Raw genomic sequence first — 24,901 nt, forward strand, 5'->3', positions numbered from 1 at the left:
ACACACACACACACACACACACACACACACACACACACACACACACAGAATGAAGGAGTGAAAGGCTGGATTATTTTAAGATGAAAGGCTGGATTATTCTAAGATGACTGAATTCTTTGTATAGACGAGATGGACAGTGAAGAGACAGGAAGCATGCTTTGCACTTCCAGTGCATCTGATGTTGATTTGATGACTCTCTGTCTGGCATTCATAAAAAAAAACATGTGTCATCTACAGTGAGGCTGCTCATTCACAGCTGAATCACATTGTCATGAGGATGACTAACAAAGGTGCAGATTTGAAGCAAATGAGTATGAGCACTGCTATTAATATCCATTATATAATTAAATATTCAGTGGGGTGATTATAAAGCACTGCTGGATCATCTGATTAATTAGCTGTGGCTAATCGCTATGTTTCTGTTCTCCAGCTAAATATTTTTCTTGTCTTTCCAACAATTCACATCTTTTCCCTCCACTCCGAACGAGCCAATCACAGACGATGTCTGAAAGGGGACAGGAAGTGATGTAATTGACATTGTTTACCGTCATCCCCTAATGTGTTTCTGTGCTGCAACACATGGCTGCTGCTCTCCACACAGCATCTGGCTCCAGAGCGTATCCCAGAATGATGCAACACCACGACTCATCTGCCTCACCCTCCCAGAACTTCACATCACCACAGCAACCCTAATAGCTGACTCAGACCACTCACACACACACACACACAGTGACAGCTGCTGTGTGTCGCCTCCACACACAACACATTTATACAAACACACAATTGTTAAGCAAACCAAAGTGAGAAATAAAGTAGGGGAGAAAGAGACGGACTCATACGTCCACATTGTGGTCTTATGATGGAAGCCAAACTTAGCCTCAGGCTGCAGTTGTCGACCCACATTGAAGAACATGTAGCCTTATCTCAGTGTAGCCACATTAAAACGTACCAGTAGCTACAGTGCATAATAAAACCACTCATAAAGTCAAAACCATGCTTGGCTAGGTCCCTAGTGTTTAATGACAACAGAAAGATATTGTCATATGTCATATTTTGCTGCTTACTGATTAAGAAAACCAAAAAGGTGAAAACGTATGAGGCATTTAGCGCTCTAAACTTCCATGTCTGGTGGTCTTTCCCAGGAGAAATCCTCTGGAGATAGGAGGTGATGCATTTAATGTTTACAACAGCAGCAGAAGCGGATCTGATATAAATAGCCCTCTGTAGTTAGAGGAGCTGGAGCAGTGATAGCCCGAAGAAAAGAGTTCTATTTAAACTAATTAAACTCGAAAGAGAACAACATCTGAGGGAGGTATTATGATACCGACTCACTGCAAAGTGACTTTTTGAAAGTGTAGCGTAAAAACACAACAGTAAAGACGGCTTAATACTGAAGATGTTGCCAGAAAAACATGACTCTTGTGTATTAACACTTTATGCATGACCTAAAGTATAATAAATAATAGAATCAATACTGCAGCTTTACAACAGTGGGTATGTGGTGCTAGACCGCACCTCTAAGTTGTGAGTACAACCAATAGGAGGAAAGCACATTGAAGGTCAAGACCAATAGAAGAGCAGCAGCCTGTTTCCTTTGAAAATGCTGATGTCAGGTCAGTAAATCAATGGGTGATAGATAAGGGAGCCTGAATTGGTCTTGCAACCCTGGAGGTGTTTTGGGAGAAAGGAAGCCCCCCCTGCCAGACCCTGAGGGGTATAAAGAACAAACCACGCAAGACGAGACAGTGGAGCAACCTCCGGACAAACGGACAGACAGACAGAAGGCTGGTGGTCCCCAATGACGGGCTCCACGGTAGATTTACAGACATGAAAGAGTGCAGGAGAGGTAGACGATCGTTTGTTCCTCTCTCAACTTCGAACAAAAAGAGAAACTGGTCTTATATGATACAGATAACGACCAGACACAATGTTGTCAGCTAGGCCGATATGAGCTATTATGTTGCTGCTCTTTACTGTTTCACGGAGTTCATTGCACTTCCCTAACACACTCTGACACACTACTGTTATGATACTTCCAGTCCTGTAATGTCCCATTCTACAAATGGATTGTGTGTAGCCCTTTAAATGACAAGTGAAAACAGCTCTACGGAGCAGCCAGTCAATAACAAAAAAAATGTTTTGTTTGACAGCAGTTAAATAATACACTCTGTATGAAATGTTCTCGGCCTAAAATTTGAGAGTGCACAAAGGAGCACGCCATGGCTGCTCCGGGGTATCAGTCTCTAAGTCTTTGATTCTATTTGACGTTTGAATCTAGTCGGCCTACTTTACCTCTCCTCATAAATGAAGAATAGACCAAAAGCAAAACAATCACTAGTCAACTACAACTGGATGTATGAATGTAGTTTAGTGGATTTACCAGCCAAGGATGCTTCTTGGAGTAAGATTATATGTATTAGGACTAAAAATGGAAAAAAGAATGCAACAAAGAAAAAATAATTAATGCTATTTGAATATTTCTGAATTCATGGAGCCAGATAAAGACTGAAGAGCAGCATTAATCTCTAACTACAGGACCACAGCACCATGCAGGGAGATAATTAATCACTGTGGTGTCAGTATAGCACCTCAAATCTGCTGAAACTTGAGTGTGCACGTGTGGCTTTATGTGTGTTAATGCAGCATGTGGGTAAAAAGTGTCCCATGCAGCAGAAAACACCATATGGTGCAGAAAAGCGGCCACAGGCATCACATGACCAGTTGGCGAGAGGAACAAACAAGCAGAACACCTCCATGTAGCCAGCATCCGCACAGCCGGCTCTATTGTCATCACCGTACACAAAACAGCTCACTGCCGTCCATAAGACACAGACCTGCCACATGCTCGGTGATCCCTGTGCTCCACGTGACCTACAGGCCTACATTTAGACGTTCGCTTTACACCGATGTTATCCAACTGTATTAAAAGCACCGCCTGCCTTCCGGCCATTCTCTGAGAAAGCGAAGTTATTATTCCTGTGGAGTCTAAGAGAGGGTTACCCAGCGCTCTGAACAAGCGTGTGCCGATAAAGAGATAATAAAAAAATAGATTATTAATAATCCAAGAGAATTAATGAAGCACATGGCCTGCAGCAGAGTCCTTTTTGGTGCATCGAATTCATCCTCCTGAAGCGTGTGTGCACAACGTTCTTCAGAGGATGTTTCTGGAGGCAGCTTTGGCAATAAGAGCAGGAGAATGTGTAGTAAACTAATTTACTTGAATTAACCATCTAACTGTTAGAGCATTACATATTATAATAGAGCAGAACATTTCAGTTGATTAATGCATTAGTCATCAACAGATATTTTGAGAGTTGATTAAACACGCAAGTACATTTTTGAAGTAATCACACAAAACATTATCTGGTTCAAGCTTCTGCAACGTGAAGATTTGCTGCTTTTCTTTGCTTTATGTCACTGCAAGTCAAACATTTTGGGGCTTTGGACTGTTGGTCGGACAAAAAAAAAAAAAAAAAAAATTTTTAATACGTCACCTCGGCCATAAGGAAATCATGATGGACATTTGTTCACTTATTTCTGTCCTTTTTATAGGTCAAACAATTACTGGAAAAGATAAGTGGCAGATAAATCCATAAGGAAAAATGTGTTGCAGCCCTTTGTTAGACCGCAGTTGTATATAAAATCTTTAACTTAGATCTGTTGAATAGTTAAGATGTATTGTATATCCTGGATTTAAATACTTAAAACTCTATTCCTGAAAACAAAAAGGTATTTCAACTGGGGTAATCAATTTACCCTCTGCAATATTATTGAACAATACTGTCATATGAATAAATAACTGTATTAAGCACCAACAGGAGCCAAAGCACACAGTGCTTCAGGTTAACTGTTGGTGTGAGTGTTTTTATGGCCCTGCGTGGCCCCTGCTGTGCAGATAATGACTGACCCGTGGCCCTTTAAGAGGAACATTAGTATTTGGCCAAACCTCCATGTTGATTATGACAGCAGCATTTATGCTGCCCACAGCAACAGCCTCAGCAGCAGACAGAAATAGTGAAATCCACACTGGCACTTAGGAGAGAGAAAGAACGATCAACGTTGGCACAACACGACAACCAGAGGAAGAGATGCAGACGGCCCAAATACAAGATCAATATCTGCAGTGGAAAGAAGCACACAATAACCCAGAGGGGAGCATGTCCCACCCCAAAACAGATGTGCTCGCTCTGTTTTATTATTCATTTTGAGAAGTTATACGCAGAAATAAAAAGAAGCTCAGACACGCCCTTCATGTTCCATAACAAGGGAGAGGCTAATGATCGTGTATGTAAACTGCTTCACTGCTCTCCTGTCTCTTCCACACATGTTTCTAGTCACCTCCCTTGTTTGTCTGACTCTTCACAGAAGCCGCAGCGTCACCAGGCGAAGCTATACCTGACTCTCATCACCCTTTTAAAGTTTCTAAAAAAGCAGAATACAGACGTGAGTTCCACTGCTGTTTTTAGCCAAAGTCTTCCTGGTACAAAAACACGTTGAAGAGAATATAACACATTAAAAATATTGAGTTCCAGGCTGGATTGTTTATTTTTGTCACAAATAACACTACCTCACCACTGAAGTAAAATTGAACTCACTTCCTAAACTTCCTTCAATACACAATGGCCATGGGCCGGCCAGACAAGTCCTCAACCCCAACTATAGACAAGAGGAGAAAACAGGTTCACATTATAGAAGGAAACCATTTCAAACATGTATATTCTGCTCTTTGCTGATCATAACACTGAGCCGGAAACACATTTAAAGTAAGTTTTTCAGAAGAAAAAACCGACCAACACAAGTGGAGATATAAAAAGTCTGAGTGCACTATTATGCATTCACATATTTGCCTCCACTGTAACTGTGTAAGTGGACACGTATGAAGGCAGGCTGGGCCTCAGTCTAGCTGGGACATTGCTGCTGCTGCTGCTGCTTCCTCTCTGAGAGTCCGTCCTGTGACACTGACACAGTTTTTAAAAAATGCAACCGCCTGTAGAGACAACCAGCCTGCTGGCAAAACCACATTTGTGGGGAGGACAGCAGGAAGGAGGCAGGAAAAAAGGCAGAGAGAAAAAGTCTAAAAGGAAAGGAGCAACGCCGGACTGGATGGTATTATCTGCACATTCTATGGCTCAAAGTCAAAAAAGAATTTGAATTCGTACAGCTGAGGGAGGAGGAGACTAACAAGACTCAGTGGTGTGCAGCCTATAGGGACACACCGGTCCAGTATGAGTGTTATAAACCCTGACCTGGACAGAATGCTGTCTCCACTGGTTGGCCTACCTTTAATAACATTAAATACAATTAACAGATATGATTATGACAATAAAATCAAGCTGCTACTTCCAAATGTTTTGAACAGTTGTGTAACTTTGGTATTTGCCGTGCATCTAGCATTTTAACTAAATCCATCCCTAATTCTGTGACCTGATACATAGACAATAATTACACAATTTAAAAAATGTTGCATACATTTGTATGTAAGACGCATACAAATAAGACGTCTTAAAGGTCTTTGTCAATGTATGATGAGATATCAGTGTTAAAGACACTGTAATGCAGTCGTGGCACATCTTTTTCCCCCTAAGTTTTTACATCTCATGTGGTGATGACAGCGAGAATCAAACTCAACACAAAGAGAGCGGATGCATGTAGGCCAGCTACATCTGCCCCACGAAAACAAAGCCTCCTCACAGGAGGAGAGGAGGAGGAGGAGGGTCCGATTTAAGGAAAAACACACTCTGAAGCTACATTACTTAGTGGAATAGGCCTACGGTGCCTTAATATACACTTCAGACAATATAAAGAGACTCAAAGGAGGACCCCGGAGTTTAGTGTGTTTCCAATGAGATAACACACAAAGCGACCTTCACTGTGATGTGCATCCTGTCTCCTTAGCCTCCGTGCGGTTACAGAAGGGAGCGTCTAATATAACCAACAAGGCGGTAACAAATAATAATAGCACAGAGGGCAAACGTGGCCGGTGTTTTTTTTTAATTATTTTTTTTAAATGTCGAGGCTGTGTCGCTTTACAAAGGCGGAGCAGGCTGGTCATGCTGCTGCCATCAGTACACCAGGAGCCACCCAGTCACAACATGGTATTCTTGCTTATTACATTTGATGCATGCAAACTGAATGCAGGTTTTAGTGTGAGAAGTAAAGTAAAGTCTCCGCTCCTCTCACCCGTTTTTCCTCTCTGGTGCGTGTTTCAGTTGAAGGTGTGTTCAGTCTTGGCTCCGTGCGTCGGCCTTCTCTCCCTCCGTCGCTCAGCGATAACGCTTCTCTCCCTGCAAAATAGCGGAGAGACGCGAGCCGACCGACATCCTGTGAAAGACGCGTTAAGTCAGCGGGAATGGTAAACACACAACTTCCGGGGGAAACTTTCAGAATACAATCAGAGCGACCACGCTTTGTGAGTGAGGGATGTCAAGCCTCACCAGGCAGCCATATGCACAACTAATCATGTGACCACAGATTAAGCAAAAATGTAGTTCAACATCCCTAAATCTGTGGGGAGAGATTAGCACTTAGAAAACTGTGATATAAAAGTCGGGACAAAACAATATGGTTCTGATAATATGTATTTATATACAATATACACACATATATCTTTTTTCACCTCATTGTACATACATAATAGTTATATATTTATATTTATTTGTTCGGCTTTGTTATCCTTTTTTAGTTGTAAGTCTATTTTAACTAAATTGTTTTTTGAACTGTGTGTACCGTAAGTACATTGAGAGCAACTTAAGACCACAGTCTAATTTCTTGTATGTGTACCTAATGAAGCTAATTTTTGATCAATTTAAACTAAGGAAATATAAAACCTTAAATGTAAATTCACAGAGCTTCGCTGAGGAGATATTGCAACCTAGTCCCAACACAACTAAAAATATAATATGGATTGCTATGTATCAATAATCAAACAATTCATTCAAAAAATGTGACAAAACATTGTCTTGATGTCCATATAGAAGATGAAACTAATAAGACAGTTCTAACATTGTATCACTTCTTTTTAAATTCCATCATAATGAAGGCGTGTGTTTTAATTACTGTATTCAAATAGAAATAGATAGGCTTTGATATGTGGACCACCTATCTTCAATTGGATGTATATGTCTTATTTATTTTAAAAAAGGGTGTTGTTACCCTTTATCCTTGTGATACAGTCTGCAGTCTTGTAATAGTGCATTGTTGTTTCCCAAAATATCATTGTTTTTTGTATAACTTGTTTAATAAGTTTGATTTCTTAATAGGAGAAAGGTCAATGTTTTTGACTGAAGTAGGCTACAAGAACTGAAGCTTAATTGTTGCATTCATGTGGTTTTTAATTTAACATGGTCATGTTGATTGGACTATAATAAATCAGATGCAGCTGAAATAACACCAACAGACATTTACAGCTTATGGAAAAAGAAAAATACCCTACAGATGGCAAAGTAGCTGACATCACTGGATCTGATGATTAGAAATGCATCTTATCTCATTTTAATTTTCAGAAAAAGAAAAAAACAACTTTTAATTTTGAAAGCAGATATCGTAATTTCCGGGGTTTAGGTGTACGTCTCTGTCTAGCTTGACACAGTTCATCCACAGCAGCGCCTGCGTCTACACTTCCAACCATGGACGCTTCCAACTCGACCAGAAGCCGTCAGCCAGAACCAGGAGGGCGGGTTTCCTGGACTCACTCGTCACGTTTCAGGGTGTTTTGTGACTTTACCATGATGAGTCTGCTGCACAACGCGCAGCTCAAATTAAGAAGGATGTCCGGGAACTACAGAAACGATCGAATTTAATTACGATTTTGCAACAAGAATATAACGACATTACACTTACTGGAGTCATTTTGAAACGATATTTCATTTTAGCTTGTGACAATATACTGTCATAGTGACTGAAATCTTTAAAACATATTCACAGCTGAACATAGGCGGAATAATTAATACACTCTGAGTTCACTGAAATGTTTTGTTTGCATATATTAAAAAATAAAAGAATAATCAGGACAGTCTACTCAGAGAAATCCGCACCAGGCTGCAAAGGTGATAGTTAAATGTATGATATGCTGCCAACGACTTCATTTAAGTTTTAAAGTATTTGAAATGTGCATATCCACTAAAATAACACCCAAAAACATTAGATATTTTTTGCTTTAAAAAAAAATATTTCAAAATCGACAACGTTGTCTGGCTCAATGACGCCCCCTCCTTGTCGACGCGAAAGCACTCGATTTATGTCTCTGGAAGTACCGGCTGGCGAGGGCGGAGCGCTTGTTTGTTTTTCGAACAACGGACCCTGTACACTTTTTTATTTTTTATTTGAGCTATTGTAGGCTACTTCACCACAGTTTGCTTTTAATCCAGAACACCGGCATTTACCTTTGTGTGTTTTTTTTTGAAAAAATGGTGGTGTCCGTATTAGAAGTTATACGTAATTTTAGTTTAACTGACAATATCGTCATTACGGCAGACGAGGTGTCCCAAATCGAACCCCCCCTGTCCGTTGGAGGGGCGTTGTCAGTTGGAGCAGGAACGCGCCGCTCGTGCTGTTTGCCAGCGAATGAACGAACAACATGGACGATCCGCGGGACGTTCAAACTACCAAGCGAAACGGGAGCTCCGGGTCGTCGTTATTGTCGGCCGGTTCCGCGGTGGCCATGGAGATTAAACGGAAGAAAATACGACAGAGCACGTTGTTCCTGCAGACAGAGGTACGATCAGACGGATAACGTCACGGAGGGGGGTCGCGCGTGCTCTGCCGTCAACACGATGTATAATGACGTAAACAAGCTAATCGGCTGTTTAAGTTTACACTGATTCAATAACAACGATTCGATAGGCTGTGATCAAATAAAGTGTAAATAACGACTTTAATTTTCTAACTTGTCTTTCTGAAGCGCGCACACACACACACACACACTAGCCCCGGTGGGCCGGTTGTTATCCAATACGGGAGTTGACCCTTTTATCGTCATTCAGGTCCCTGAAACCAGATCTACGCACTGTGCATTGTTGAATGCTGCTGAGCATGAGCAGGAATAAAGCTCTCCTCTAATGTCATTGCAGACCAAAAGCCCAAATCTTCTGAGTGACAGTCTGCAGACAGTAGAGGAAGTGAATGTGATTGTACATACCACAGATTTATAAGAAGCTAAAGGTTCATATTTTAGTTTGTAACATGATGTTTGTATCCCTAAAACAACTGTGCATGTACATCTGAACTTCACTTGACTATTTATAACCTCACCAGAGACCAAATTTCCAAATTAAAAAGGAGATATTTAGAATTTATTACTCCATCTAGGCCACAGATACGTGTGTTAAAACTTCCCAAACACATTTTTTCTGCCACTACTCACTTATACATTACCATCTGGATAAAGTCATGTACTCACTATTTTGCCGTATCGAGCATATTTATACAGTATGTTGACAATTATGAATCTAACTGATTATTAGTGATCTTCATAACCACTCCTCTCCTATTCTGCTCGCATCATTTCCCGTCACAATCTGCCACAAAAGTTGCTCTTCAAGTGTGACATTTTCAAACGTATCATTGTCAAATGTAGTTGTGGCGGTGCCTGTGCCCTCCTGCGTGGCAACCAAGAAGAATCACTTTTCCTGAGAGCCTTGTGATATTTGGTCGTGGGTCATCTGTTGCAAGGAACCCTGAAAGTTTTAGCTCAGCTTTGTGCCAGAAAGAAAGTTTTGTGCTGCAAATCACTATTTCGTCTCTGCCAAAAAACACAAGGTTAATACAAGGTTAAGTGCATGTGCATGTGGTCTTAAAAGGGTTCTTGTTTGTGTGTATAATTGATGTGCGTCACTTCACTGAGTGGTGGAACAACACTTGCCGAAAACAACATTCAAGGGCAACTTCACTTTAACTCCACTTTGCTCCTTGTTTTCATTCTTGTTGTGTGTGTGTTTTTGGTCGTTTTTTCCTTTTGCGTGTTCTGTCCGAGAAGAACACCGACATGCAGGAAAAGCTGGACTTTGAGATGCGAATGCGTGAGGGTGCGTACAAGCTGCTGCTGGCCTGCAGTAAGAGAGAGCAGGTTCTCAACGCCTCCAAGAACCTGCTGACCTGTAACGCCAGGATCAGGGCTTATCTCGCACAGCTGCAGAAGAAGAAAGAGGAGCAGCAGCACGGGATTGGAGCAGTCATGAGGTGAGGGGCTGGATGCTGTGTGGAGGGTGTCTTGTGGTGGTTTTTAGTGGCAAATCCAGGTGTTATCTTAAGATTTGTATTTTTTTTTTTTTTTTTCTCCAATTTTATTTCAGATGTTCAGATCCAGATGATCGTGTGCCCTGTAATGGGACAATTGCAATGTCTGGTAAGATATCTCCCCTCTGTTCAGAATAGTTTAACACTGGAGAGTGTCGGTGCGTAATAACTTATAATAGTAATACTTTCTAAGATGACTTATTTTTGCTAAATGTTTCTTTGTTAATTCACTTGTTCCCTCTGCTGATTTAGGGCTGCGCATGCCTTTGATGTGGAGGGATTCAGCCTACTTCAACAACAGAGGGAGTAAGTTTGTCTTTGCCTCCTCTCGTGCCCTCTGTTTAGCTTCGCCTCATGTCATTTCACACACTGCACGTCCCTCTCGTGTTTGTTAGGCTCCCGTCGGGTGGCCGTGTTCTGTCTGATGCAGATTGGCTCGGAGGTGTTTGACACAGAAATGGTGGTGGTGGACAGATCGGTCACTGATATCTGCTTTGAGGGAGTCACCGTCTTGTGAGTATAATACTCTTAATACAGCTGCACTTACTTTAGGGAAGCCCCATTTATGTGCTACTGTGCAGTGGTGGAAAGAAAATGTCTGTATTGAGTATGTTGCTGGAAATGTGTTCTTTATTTAGTATCATGGATATCAGAATATGTATTAGAGTTTATTTCTACAAACACTGACACATCTATTGTTTGGAATATTCCAGGTCACAATCACTGTGCAGTGACATTTATTATTTATACATCTTCAGTGTTTTGTTCGAAGTTGTTTTTGAATCTTGCTCTAACATGGTTTATATAGATGTTATTGTTTATGCTCTGATTGAAACATCTCCGTCCTCTCATAGTAAAGAAGCAGTTCCTCAGTTTGAGCTGAGGGTGGAGCTGTGGAGCTGTGCCCTGGAGGAAGAGCTCACGATGGCAAATACGCCAAAGAAACTGGCCAAGAAGCTCCGCCACTCCTTTGGAAAGACGGCTGGGAAGAAGCTGAGCCCTCTGCTGGACAGTCCGGACCCTGACACTTTCCTGCAGCACAACCCCATCCCCTTGTATGTATTGTGCTTCCCCATAAAACCCTTTACAGACTCCTGGCTCCTAGGTTTAAGATTCTTGCAGTTGGGAACAGACTCAATTATGGCCTGTTACTGGAACGACTGGTGTAGCCCCACTGTACACCGACATAAACCAATATTTTCGGGTTTTGAATACTGACATGCTTGGGGACATTCACTGATTGTGTTTTCGTGCCAATAATAACTATTTTATTGAAAAAAAAAGTGCATGTTTTTAATGTTCCCGCCCAGCTCTATTTTGTTTGTACTCGACGGCATTTAAATCTCTCAAACTGAACATCTGTAAGTGATATAAACCAGCTGTCAGTGGAGAAGAAACATTGGGATCATTAGGCCTTTGAACAAAGAGATAATTTACACAAAGCAAAAACTGCTGGGTATGTGTGCACATGTTGGAGTTGAAGGGTTAGTCTCTTTAATATGAGGGTTAGAGTTGAGCATGAATCTTTTATGGTTAAGCCTGGGAAGCCAAGGAATGAAAATAAGTGAATGCAGGAAACTATTAAAGGACGCTAAACTCTGTGTTTGTGTGTACTTCTACCTGTACCAGTGGAGCCAAGTACAACCTGCTGGCCCACACTTCACTGTGTCTGCCTGAGGCTGAAGGCAGCTTCCAGTCTCACTCCCTCATTGTCCTCCAAGACGGTAAGAAGCAAAGGCACAGAAATGTGATATCTGGGATTATAAAGGAATTAAGCTGTTTAGTCTCTGATTTAAATCAGTACTGTGGTAATGATCCAGTATTTTTACACCATTAAAATTAAACAAAATACCCTATGATTGAAGTTCACCTCAGAAAACGTTCCTTGCTTTGCGTGAGCGATTAAATGGATAAGAATGAGTGCTGAGGCAGGTTTTTGTGATCTAGCTCTTACTTTCAGGAGTAAACATTTGGTACGAGTTTGCAGCATGTGGTGTTTAGATCCACAGTGCACATTACGGGTTATTGATAAGGCTCATATGACAAGAAGCAGCTCTCTAATGTGTGTTTGAGGTGTAACACTACACCTTTGTAACCTGAAAGGTTTAGGAATATTTAGTAAATGATAAAAAGGAAAGTTGTTTAATTGTGGTGGGTTTTTACCTTTTCACTTAAGATTGAAACAGTTCTTAACGAGGGCCTAAAGCATATAGTACTTTATTAACATGTAGGTTTTATCTTCATCCACACAGCTGAGTGGTCCTCTTGGCTTCCGCTTTATGGCAACCTCTGCTGCCGGTTGGTGGCCCAGCCGGCCTGCATGACACAGAGCATGATGACCGGCTACCTGAGCCAGAAGGTGTGTTCACTGCTTGTAATCGTTAGCGTTAGCTCGATAGCTGGTTCCTGGGTTCATACTTTAGTTTGATTTTTCAGCAAACTGTGGAGGGGATGTACCGCTGCTGCAGTCTTTACTGTGTGCTGAGTTCTGGCATTTTGTCCTGCTATTTCACCCCGGAAGAAATTGATGCTAAAGTGCAGCCTACTCTCAGCGTACCCGTCAACAAGGTAAGACCGGATCTCTGGCTACAGTGTGGGAAGAAGTTACACTGACGCTTCTGTGTGAATGTATTTATTAGATAAGTAATCCCTTTTAACATTTGCAGAATAACAATATATAATAATAACATATAAAAGGCCACATGACTCACTGAGATCCTGCTTGCATCTTTGGCATTTTACTGCTGAATCATTTGTTTTCTGCAATATCAGCGATGTACCGTTTGGTGCATATCTCCAATAGCACCGTCACCTTATGCTAAGTTGTTTGTGTTGTGTCTGCAGGACACCCGGATCCGCGTGATGGAGAAAGAGTCAGCAGGCCAGAAATCCAGGAGCCTGTCCATCATCAACCCGTCACCAGAGGGGTCTGAGAGCATCGTCTTCACCACAGAGACCAGCCAGGAGCTGGAGGACTGGTTGGACGCCCTCCACCAGCACCTCTATGATCAGAGTGAGTGTGTGTGTGTTTCAGTGTAAACATACAGCAGAAGTGTGTATATAAAAAGTATAGGTTACATACAGTGTGTACAGAGCAGGTATGTTTCCTAAAAAGGGCTCGTGGTGGAGTACGTGTATGTCGGTCTGTTTGGGCAAAAAAAGTTGCTGCACATGCTTTTAGCTAAACTTAGCGAGAAAAGATAGTATAACCTCTTATCTCTCTCGTGCCTCTCCTTGTTTACAACCAGGCCAGTGGCTGCAATGCTGCAACCAGCTAATGAAGATTGAGGTCGCGTCACCGCGGAAGCCATCACTCTTCCTCACCAAGCAGGCTGACTCTGTTTACAATGACCTCAGTGAGTAGAGTAATTGGAGCGAGTGGGTGAAGTGACTTAGACCGAGGTTGATGATTCGCTGGCTTCAGGATTTGTATATTACGTCTATTTATAGAAGATGTGATGCTCGAAACAAAAGTGAAATCAGTGAAATGACTTTATTATATTAAACACGCATAATTGCTTTAATTTAAGCGGTGAAGCATTTAAATAAAACCCTTTTACATTATTTTTCTCTGCATTTTAATAAAACCACTTTAATCAAATATGGAGAAAAAAAATGTTAATTTAACATTTTGCCTGATCTATTTCACTTCACTTCAATGTTTATCTTTTGACGTGCAGGTATAAATTCACCTGGCAAGTTTGAGAGCATCACAGATATCATCCACAACAAGATAGAGGAGACAGACGGCCGCTTTCTGATTGGTCATGAAGAGGAGAAGGTAGCGCCTAATTGGTCCTCCCTGTTTGAAGGGTCTCATTCAGTGGTAGTGCAGAGGGGTAATCTGTCCCAGAGCAAAACCTCCACCCCTTCTTCAAGCCCCAACACCAGCTCTACATCCATCGGCAACAAGAAGCGCCGTGCTCCACCCCCGCCCTCTGACAGAGAGCCTTATGCTCCTCCCAGCCGCCCTGCCAGACCTCCCCTCCCCACCTCTCTTCATCATCATCCTCCTCTTCCTCCCTCATACCAGGAGAAGGAGAACACTTGCACTTCGCGCCCGGCCACAAGGTCCAAAACTGGCAGACCATCTCTGGATGCCAAATTCTCTGCCATCATCCAGCAGCTCCAGCGGGGCAACGCTGGAGGAGCCGGAGCCCTCGGCCGTAAAAACGCTCCATTGGGCGTCCTGGATGTACAACCACAAAGTCAGCCTCAGCCTCCTCTCCAGCAGCCGGAGCACCAGAACCACAGCTCTGAGGCCGCAGGTGAACATGCCTTCCTCAGACCAAGTCACGGTCCTGGTCCTGGTCCTGTTCCTGCAGCTAGGAGCAAACTGAGGAAGTCATTCAGAGTGAGGATGAACCTTAAAGACAATAACTAACCCTAACCTACCACTAATATGAATATCTACAACGCAGTTACAACTTTTCAAATGAGCTCGAAAGCCTTGATTGAATCCGATATCAATACGGTATATATTTTAATGCTCCTAAAGAGCAATAATTGTATATTTGATATAGGTCAACATTGAAAGGATTAGTTCCAATTTTGTGAAATGTGTTTCATGTCGCAAATTGGATGAAAAGAACAATATTACTCTCATCTGTACACTAAATATGAAACTGTAGACACTTAGCTTAGCATAAAGACTGGAAACGGGTAGCCTAGCTCTGTCCAAAGGTAACATCTGCCTACCAGCACCTCTAAAACTCAAAAAATGTTTTTTTTGTAATCCAAAAACTGAACTGAAAAATTGTAATGCTTTGGTTCTTATAAAGATTTAATAAACAAGATAAAATGTATCAATTAGTGAGCTTTAAAGGTCTTGGTTGGTAGATTTTCTTTACCTTTGGTCAGAGTCAGGCCCCCTGCTTTCAGTTTTTATGCTAAGCTAAGCTATCCATCTACCGGCTCCGACTTCACATTGCACCGATAGATAAGAGAGTGGTATCGACTTTCTCGTCGTATTTCCCAATAATGTCGACCCATTTCTTCAACCTTAAGGACGGGTGGGTGACCCGGCCTCTTCAAAAACAAAAGATCCTCACAATGTCCATCACGGCGACCCAAATCCCAGTCGGCACCTCCAATCACAATATCAATATCGTATCTCCACTCTCCATTTAAGAACTCTTTCACGTGCAGCTAACCCATAGACGAAATTGAAAGCTGTACGTTGGGCCGAGCATCGCCATCATCAATCCCACTAAAAGACAGAGGCTCTTTTCTCAGCTCTGGAACATGGAGCTGAGAAAAGAGCCTTTGCAAAAGCACTCAAATTGGAATTGATCCATCGGCCGACTCAACGAGTCATTCCTTTTGGAACTATTGACTTATTCCACTCACTGTGACAACTTTATGACCACTATAGCTGATTTTAAGCTAACGGGTTTTTAGGAGCAATTGCAAGCACTAATGTGACTTCTCCATTTCTCAGAGGTCTTAATAATGGAGTGACCTTGGTTTTCAGTGGCCACACAGTATGTCCAACATAATCTAACACTGCAGCCTGTAAATGCCATGAACATAATCGAATGAATGAGTCCTTGGAGTGGCTAAAGTTATGAATGCCCTTGTGTTTTGAACATATCCAATACTGGCAGCCACTAAAACATTTCAACCACTTAACAGTCACATGTTGAAGAACAGTCTTCGTAATTATACACAGTGTACAACACATTAGGTTTAGCTACTTTCTCTGAAATTATCTGTGCAGATGAAGCAGAGTGGTGAAAGCTGCAATCCCATTTCTTTTTTATCTCGCCCCCTAAAATTCTGTTTAATCAAGAGGGGGAGATGTAGATTGGGAGAGGAGGGGGGGGTATTACAGGAGGGTTTAGTTTAAGCTTTGAAAGAACCCGAGAATGGATTGCACAAAAGATGCTGCTCAATATTAGCGATGTGTGTATTACCAACACATTAGTCACTTTGATGTAGTACTGTATATACCTGGAAAAACAAGGGATGGTTCCTGCGTCAGACCTCGTGGCATTAGTCTTAACTGATGCTGATGTGGTTACACCTCGGGCTGCAACAGCTAAAATCACCACTGTGATTATATTGCACGTCCTGTGTTGTCCATCATAATCTTAGGCTATTTTCAGTTGCAGTGAGCATGCTAGAGACTAAGGAACATTGAATTACACGCCAATGTTTCTGACAGTTACAGTGAAAGCCAACATTTCTGTAGTGTTTCATATTAACTGTGTAGCCCGAGTGAAAGCAGGAAATGTTGCCCCTGTGGGTATTCAGCTTGAGGGAAAGCATGTGATGTAAATGTACAACTGTTTTATGACTAAACAAGGACTGAACGTTTTTTTTATCGGAGCCAAACTAATGAGCCAAATTTACAATGTTTTTGTAATGTCTGTCTTTTATATGTCTTGTCAGGTATTAATTACGCATGACGGCAATAATTTGTAGTTTTTTTGTCTTGTTTTTGATTTAAATGTTCTGTAATTCCTTTTCATAGTATAATACTGCCAAGTCATCTCAATTTTACTTTAGCATATGAATTATTTAGACTTTAAGTGGCACTGCGGTTATGTACTAGTAAGCAGGGATACATTAATCTTCTTCCTAGCGCAGAATAATTTGTGTATAGTGCAATGTAAAAAAAAATAAAAATCTCTAATTTTTGTTTCTCCAAAAGTACAATTTTCTCCTCACTCTGTTCCCCGTTATCTTGGAATCTTAACTGTATTTTTTTTTTTTTATTGCTGATCTGCAATAAAACGGCCTACATTCTACCCTGGTGAGGCTGCTTTATTTTTGCTGAGCTTGGAGGTATTACTGCATATTTTTCATGGTAAAGGTTTACCAGGGGGTGGCAATAAAAGTCGAAGCATAGCTTTTATTGCAGCCCAACACATATCCCATAGAGATACATGCACTGGCACATTTCTCTACTGCAGCAAATACTGGAGAGGCTCCTCTGGCTTTGAGCCCAGAGGTAGCCTGTTGTGAAGATTAAGGCGGATGGAATCTCATAGCCAGATAATGGTATTACAATAATACAACCCCATTCACACTGCATTTACTCAGGGGAAAGAAAAGAATATCACATTGACGTTAGTACACTGGCATTAAATATCAGTTTATTCAGCCCTCGCTATTTATCTGCACTTCAGTCAAAGAACACAACTGAGGAAACACGAGTAGATAGTAAAATATTTTAATTAAATATACAGGAGGTCATATCATACAAAATGTCTTTATTTTTTTGTCTTGCTCGCCAGCTGGGTGATTGGTAAACAGATGGCTACTGTATCAAAAACACTTTCAGGATGCACATTAATGGAAACAACGTGGAGGAAAAAAAGTGAAACGACAAGAAATAAAAATAGTATCCTAAACCTTAAATTGTAGTGTTTAAATCTAACATGATCACGGTGACCTTGGACCCAGCTAGATTGTGTAACCGACTTTTATACTGTTTTTGTACTATTTACAGATTATAACAGTTTATATGATAACAACCACGCACGGTACTATCTACAGTGCTATTTACACAGAAAATAAGACAAGAGAGATAGGGGTTGTCATGGATTGATCCCGTATGAACGTTCTGTACAGGAGCCGGCACTAATGCCAGTTTTACCTACACACAGCAATGTACAGTACTTTATCAGAAATGGATGTCTTTACCTAAGTATTCAGTTAAACTTTACACATAGACGTTTACAGCTTCTTTTTTTTTCTTCTTCTTCTTTTGAAACACCAGACATATTTGACTGTGTATTTCGACTATCCTGGTTTGCAATTATAGTGGTTGTAAAAGCCAGAGCAGGTGTTGTTGTTTCACCTCAGGCCATGGAGCATGGTCGGCATATTTTATGGAGTCTGGTAGCTTTTCATCACTGCTAGAAAACACCTAAAGCACACATGCCCTGCGGATGACAGACACCAGACCTGTGTCAATATATAAATCTTTTCAGGTTCTGCTATAATTGACTGTCTGACACAGCTAAGTAAATAGAGTCATTAAAGAACAAGCACTAACCAGAAGGTTAAAGCATAGCTGTTTACATTTTCAAAAACTCAACATGTTGTGCCTTACCTATCAAGTCTGGTGTCTGAAAGCCAAGTGTGCCATTTAGTTTTTGTATGAGTGTCTGTGCGCTGCATTTCAGACAAGAGTGACAGTAATATTGATATTTCTACCCTGCTACAGAAGATAAACCTTAACAACTGTAGTGCTAACTCTAATCCAAGACTGCGAAAGGCACAGATATTTGCAAAGCAATAATATCCTAAGTGACAACATTCCTATTAAATCATACAGTGAGTCTTTTCAGCGTGCTGAATAAAAAAAAGAGTCTTTTCAAGTCAAGAACAAAAAGATGAAATGCTGATTTCTTGTGGTGAGCATTCCACAGCAGACGGCTGCTTCATTATGCTGGTCCGACAGACAAAAACAAGCTGCTACAGTCTACTCATCACAAGGGGCTTTAGGATCAAATTACTTTCAATTCGGAGAGTAAAAATTAAAACGGCTGTTCATTAACTCACTAAAAAACATTCGGGAATTGTCAACAGATTGAACATGACAACTGCTTTGTGTTGTATAATCTGGACTGAAATATATAACGAACAAAGACCTGAACCGAGTAAAATGTGAGTCTACAGTACATATGTTTTACACAGCACCTCTGAATGTTATGACACAGCTATATTCAGCACCGCATTGAGCGTTAACGTCTATGCCAAGGAGTCCAGGTGGATTTACTGTGGCACAAGCCGGCATCAGCTTTCAGCGTGGAGACATGTAAACAGACGCAACACCCCTGGCTGTCTAAAGTGTGATAATGCACTAAACAGCTCTTGAACATTGTTTGCAAGGCGAACGCACCTCTAGTTATATAAAGAATTTTCATTTACGTCATCATGTTACTTGCGTAGTGTTTTTAAGCAAAAACAGTTTAGCCCTCAGATGCAGTAAACAAATGGCTTTTCTCTGTTGCCCGCCACTTTTCACACGTTCAGAGCAACAACCTGACTCACGGTGACCGAGAGCGGCAAACTGATTTGTGAGCACATACACACGAGCATTGTGCAAATAAGGATACAACGAGAACAACAACAAAAAATATACAGTAAGTGGTGATACAAACAAAGAACAGTGCAAAGTATATAAACAAAGGCAAACACAAATAAAAAAAAGAGAATGGAATTTTCAGTCTGAATGATGCGTTTATCAGTCTGTGATAAGTTTTATAATCAGTGTTTATTTTAGACTGAGCCACAATCCCCGAGCAAGAGAGACAGAAAGACAAGAGAGAAGCTGAATGAAAGTTTGTGATGATGAAGAAGGAGAGGGTGAAGTGATTCATCCTCTCACAGTCTGGTGCTGGGGTGTACCGAAGACAGCTGAGGTGGAGGGAGGGTGGAGAGAGGGTACAGGTGGTGCAGCAGGTCCCCGTACAGTGCTGCCCCGCCCGGGTGCCTGTAGAAGTGGTGTGGGGTGGGACTGGCGGCCAGCAGCTGCCTGTGAAGCATCATTGAGTGGAAGGCTAGCGGGGGCATGAGGGGAGACACTGCCGACTGGCTCTTTAGGTACTGCAGACCCGGGTGCAGTCCGTCTCCGTGGGAGATCAGGCTGCCGGGTGGGTACATGGCAGTGTAGAGGTGTGGAGGGTAGGTAGTGGTTGGGTGGCCCTCAGGGAGATGGTTGTTGAGGTGAACGGCGTGGGCCGGCTCCGCTGGTTTCAGCTCTTCTGGGTCGCTGCGTCGGATTGCGCCGGCCGGGTGGACTGGCGTCACCACACGGACCTTCCTCTCTGGAACGTCCTCACCGTCGGGTTCCACGAGGCTTCGCTTACTGGGTCGAATGGGGCTGGCGAGGGACGAATTGTTTGGAGCTTTCGGGCTGGGAAATGGCTGCGATGATTCTGCTGGGTTCTGTTTGGGGGGGGAGATGGTCATGGGAGGAACTCTGCACGCCTTAGGGTGGGAATCCAAACCCTGGTGCATGATGTGATAAGGGAGACTGCAGAAAGAGGGCTTCGAGAAGGACGACCCCCTTTGAGAGAGAGGTTTAGCGATTGTAAAGTCTCTGGGCTCATCGTCTGCCTCTCTCCTCTCTAAGTGTGTTTGAGTCCTGTCTCCGTAGTGAGATCTGTAGGCCAAGCCCTCTTGCTCCAGGCCGCCACAGACAAAGCTGCTTTCATGGTCTCTAATGTAGCGCTCTCTCCGATCTCCGTTGGGAAAACCAACCATCCTCTCCTGGCTCAGGCAGTTCTCAGTTTGCCTGTACAGACTGTGGAGGTGAGGGGAGGAGTAGCAGTCGCCCGTGTAGCTCCGAGGCTGAGAAGCTGGGCCCTGGAGTAGCGTCTCCCCGGCGTTCTCCACGGCATCCTGGGCATGGGCATTGGGGAGGTAGGGCTGCCATGGCGGATTGACTTGAGGCTGGAGGTGACGGCTGGTCCGGCAGCTGTACGCCTCGGAGAGTTCCCCGGCGGCGCTCCTCTCTGAGGGGCCGCCGGCAGCTTGTTGGTGAGGCTTGCTGCTCTGGGCATGCTGTATGACTGATGGCCTGAATATGGGCGCTACCTCCGGGATGCTGTCTGACACACACCCGTGCCTATGTCCTACCACCTCCTCGTCACCCTTTCTCTTCTCCCTCTCCCTTTCAGGTACTGATATGACAGGGAGAGAGGAGGTCGCTGTGGGATGTGGCGGCTGAAGAGAAGGAGACGTAAAGGAGAAAGGGTTGGACTCGCACACTTGGGAGAGGAGCTTCTTTTTGGCTAAAGGAGACATGACCCCCTGGCTGGATTTGCAGTAGGCAGCCGTCTGTGCGGGGTTCTGGGTTGACTCCTTCTTAATGGCCACGTAGTCTTCTTTCTCTGGGAAGGAATCTGTGCTCAAGTCTATACACTGTCTGTCTGCCTGCTTACACATCGGTAACACTTTCCCCACTCTCCCACCATGACTTTCTATGGAGTCTTTGACCCTGGAGGAGGGCTCGGGCAGAGCAACATGTCCAGCAGGTCTGTTCTGATCCCAACGGTGAGGCAGGTAAGGGATTTTAGGAATGAAATGCCCTTCAGTTTGCTCTTCACAGGAGAGTTTCGCTTGGAGGGCCTCGCTGATTTGCCTCCATTCAGGCCGGGGACCGGGCCCCGTGTGGAGGGACAGACCAGCATGTGGGGCTCTGCAGTCTGGCTCTTTGGGGCAGAGTGAAGATGGCTGCTCCACTGCCAATGACTCCTCTTTCTTTAGGGTAACGTGTAACTCTTCCTCCTCTATTACAATTGGTTCATCTCTCAGAGATACCTCCTGTTTTATGCTTGTGGGCAGCTCATGATCCTCCTCTTTCCCCTTGGAGTCCTGCATGCAGAAAAAATGATAGCTGTTACAGTTGCTTCTCAACGTAAAATAAATAAGACACTCCTATATTTTCTTATTATTGGGCAATTTTAAAGACAAACTGAATTCAAGACAGAGGGTGAAGCATTGATGAGAAAGCAGACGGAGATTAAAATTAAACTGAATTCAGAGCGAGGAGGAATCCTGATGAGGCAGCAATTGGGTCTGTGACTGACCTGTGATTGTTCTTGGTCTTTCACCGCCTCCCCTCCGTCCTTTTTACTCCCCAGCTTGGGATTGTTGGAGCCTTTGAATTTCTTGGCCCCCACTCCTTTGGCTTTGGCTCCTGAAGCCTTCTCTTGGCCGCCCTCCTGCTTCTTGGGTTTGAGCGAGGGGAGGGGCTTGTCATGCTCGCCTTTAACGTGCCTCTCATAGGGAAGGAGGAGCCTGAGGAAAAATGCAGGCAAAGGAATGCAGATGAGTTTGTGGTGTGATCATGTTATGCCATGTCAGGCTTAAAAAGGCACAATTACTAATCTGTGATTTTAATTTATCACGCACGAACAAAAATCATTTTTCACCCAACAGCAATTTTACATTGAAAAAGAAATACACAAAACTATAAATTTGCGCACCGTAACGTGGGGAAGGTGAAGTATATTTTAAACAAACAACCTTGCTTGTTTTGTTTTGGTGTCCATACTTAAGAATAAAAGAATAAAATAAAACAACACAAGTATTTTGTTTTGGTAATAGCAAAAACAGAATGAGCTGAAGCTTTGCCACAGGCATGCAGAGTATCAAATACCTTGCTTTAAAACCGCCTTGTTTTAATATGTGGCAAGCATTAACAATCCTATTGTAATTAATCTAGGCTAGGGGAAATCCAGGTTCAGATGGGTGCCAGAGTATGTGTGTGTGTGTGTGTGAGAGAGAGAGAGAGAGAGAGAGAGAGAGAGAGAGAGAGAGAGAGAGAGAGAGAGAGAGAGAGAATGTGAGAATGTGAGTCACCAGTCATGTCCTGCTGAGACAGATCACAGTTGATAATAGTTAATCCTTGAGGCAAAGAATATGTGTGTGTTGTGTTTGTGGATGTGTAAAGTGAATGTGTTGGGGAGTGAAAAGGAGGGGAAATGCCTGGGAGAATTGAAATAAAATGTTTAAAAGGAATCTCATATATCACATCATATCTAATTTAATATATAAATATGATTAATCACAGAAGTAAGTAGTACAGTAATAAAATATTTCAGCTGTAACACTACGCTCACTGTTCATTTGACATGATTTAAATGCAGGATAGCTGCCTCTGCTCCAACTTAATTAAGTACATATAAGTGACAAGGACAACCCTGTAGAAGAAAAAAACATGAAACTATTTTTGACTTCTGTTATTTCTCTCATGAATAGTTCTCAAGTCAATTTTCCATATCTGATGTCATAACTAATGGGAACATTAAGATCTGGATAACATAACAATACCCATGTGTAAAATAATGACATGAAGAAACCAGTGAGGGAAACTTTTAGACTTTTATTGCTCAGAAAAGGAAAATGGAAATTGGCACTAGACCAGAAATAAGAAACGTTGTGGAAGAGGAAACCAAGACAACTGAAAAACTACAACACTCCAAACTTCAATAAGCTCCTCTGAAAATCTCCCCAGCTCCTCTGTCTGGTTTTTTTTACAATAACAATCCATAAAAGCCAGACAGAAACATGACTTTCTCAGTCATGAGAAAAATAAGGTCTTCTCGTGTAACGACAAGAGACGGTTGCAGTATTCCTTTTAAGGGACATGGCGGTAAAACAAACAATGAATCAAGAGCTGTTTTGCCTCCTCTTCAAAAGGAAGAAAAAAAAGCCTCAGAGAGTTCAAGAGGCTCTGTGGGATTTTTTGTTATTTTTCCTCTGAACAAAAGTGCTGGCAGGGAAAGCGGTGAAACTACATTTCATACAGCTGGTCTGGCACCAGGCCCCAGGCCAAGAAAGGAAATGTACTATTAAATGTGACTTATTGGAAAGACGGAGAGCAAAGGGGTTATGAAAGAGAAGAAGGGAGGGAAAGAGAGCAAAGGAAAAAGGAAACAAGGGGAGTGAAAGAGGGGATAATGACATGTTAATGAGGAGCAAAAATGATTCTGAATGAAGGAACGAAGGATCCTGGAGAACAGAGACAAACATATGCAATCTTTATACAGCGTGGTAATTTATTAGAAATACCGAAGTGGTTCTCAGGCTGTCTAGAAATAAGTATTATTTCCCAGAAAAGGCAGGTATAGATTAAATGTTTCACCGTTGTAAAACTGCGGATTCGATTTCTTCAGGCTTGTAAATGTGTGTTCATCGTGTACAAATGTCATGATCAAAAGGCTAGAAAAGTGTCGTATATATATATATACTGTATACAGTACCAGTACCAGTAAGAGTACCAGGGTGCACTGTTGACTATCACAATGATCTGTGGGAAAGAGACTGCTGCCTTGGCCTGGGTCAACTTTATGGAATGTCAATATGGAGTGGGGGTGGGGTGTCACAGGCCCGGATAATGTAAGAGCTGAGCCCGGGAAATTACTGGAGCCTTAAATAGTTCCAAATGGAAAGGCTAAGAAACCAAAAATCAGTCTCAGGAAGTCCCCTACATCAGAATAATTGGCTTTGTTATGCTTGATAATTATAGGATGATTTACCAAAACTGTAGCCTATAAAACCAATTCCAATCGATAAATTTTTTACAGTTTTATGTAAATTTACACAGGTGGCTGAATAAGCAAATGAGGTTGAAGCTACAAGGCACCTTTCACCACGATGTTAAACAAGGAAGTGTAAAATCATAATAGAGCCCTCAGTGTGAACTGGAGCAATTTCAAGCAGTGTATATATATATAACTTAGTCATGATCATGTTATATAGCACTCATAATACAATACCACTTATATAAGTAGCAATTTCCTCCGAGGAAGGGGTGAGCTTGGCAGCCACTGCATAAGTTGAAAGAGAGCCAGATGTAGTAAATAATTACAGCCACTAGGGGGCGTGTGCTGCACTCAGAGATTCCGGGAAGGAATTTCATTACAGCAGGAGAGGCAACATTTTTATGAGGTCAATAAATACTTAACTTCCTCTCATGCCAATTTATCACCCCGGCTTTTGTTTAAGCAGCCATTTTACATGTTGATAACAAGCAAGTCAAATATGCAGCGAAAAGATTAAACATTGAATAGGCACAGATAGAAGATGTAATTAAGTTTAAAAATATTGATATACGGTATATATATATAAAAATGAAGCAATATTTTTTAAACTTTATCCATACATATACATTTATACATACACATATATATTATATATACAT

General features: G+C 42.2%; 3 protein-coding genes across 10 annotated transcripts in view; 1 reads left to right on the top strand and 2 right to left on the bottom strand.

Moving 5' to 3' along the window:
- cep170aa (centrosomal protein 170Aa) overlaps positions 1–6,311 on the bottom strand; it is a 39,670-nt gene extending 33,359 nt beyond the window's left edge. For 6 of the 8 annotated variants that reach the window (XM_031874030.1, XM_031874012.1, XM_031874037.1 and 3 more), the window contains exon 1: positions 6,181–6,311. The gene's annotated coding sequence lies outside the window, so the exon portion shown is untranslated. Of the gene's footprint in view, positions 1–545 lie in introns of all 8 variants that reach the window. The other 2 variants (XM_031873996.1, XM_031873987.1) reach the window with 2 other exon arrangements.
- A 2,251-nt stretch (positions 6,312–8,562) lies between these two features.
- Positions 8,563–14,915, top strand: rtkn2 (rhotekin 2). The gene is made up of 12 exons (XM_031840888.1): positions 8,563–8,713; positions 9,974–10,176; positions 10,290–10,342; positions 10,486–10,539; positions 10,629–10,746; positions 11,088–11,288; positions 11,863–11,957; positions 12,486–12,592; positions 12,670–12,801; positions 13,078–13,246; positions 13,482–13,589; positions 13,914–14,915. The coding sequence occupies exons 1-12, from the start codon at positions 8,576–8,578 to the stop codon at positions 14,615–14,617; spliced, it is 2,082 nt and encodes a 693-aa protein (XP_031696748.1). The 5' UTR covers positions 8,563–8,575; the 3' UTR covers positions 14,618–14,915.
- A 1,576-nt stretch (positions 14,916–16,491) lies between these two features.
- The window catches only part of arid5b (AT-rich interaction domain 5B), a 73,643-nt gene continuing 65,233 nt past the window's right edge, over positions 16,492–24,901 (bottom strand). The window contains exons 9-10 of the mRNA XM_031840876.1: positions 21,783–21,993; positions 16,492–21,567 (exon numbers count right to left, since the gene is read on the bottom strand). Of these exons, the coding sequence (XP_031696736.1) occupies positions 19,573–21,567; positions 21,783–21,993 (2,206 nt within the window). The 3' untranslated portion in view covers positions 16,492–19,572. The remainder of the gene's footprint in view (positions 21,568–21,782; positions 21,994–24,901) is intronic.

Source organism: Anarrhichthys ocellatus, unplaced genomic scaffold (assembly GCF_004355925.1).
Source record: "Anarrhichthys ocellatus isolate YVR2014 unplaced genomic scaffold, GSC_Weel_1.0 scaffold3, whole genome shotgun sequence".
Lineage (NCBI taxonomy): Eukaryota > Metazoa > Chordata > Actinopteri > Perciformes > Anarhichadidae > Anarrhichthys > Anarrhichthys ocellatus.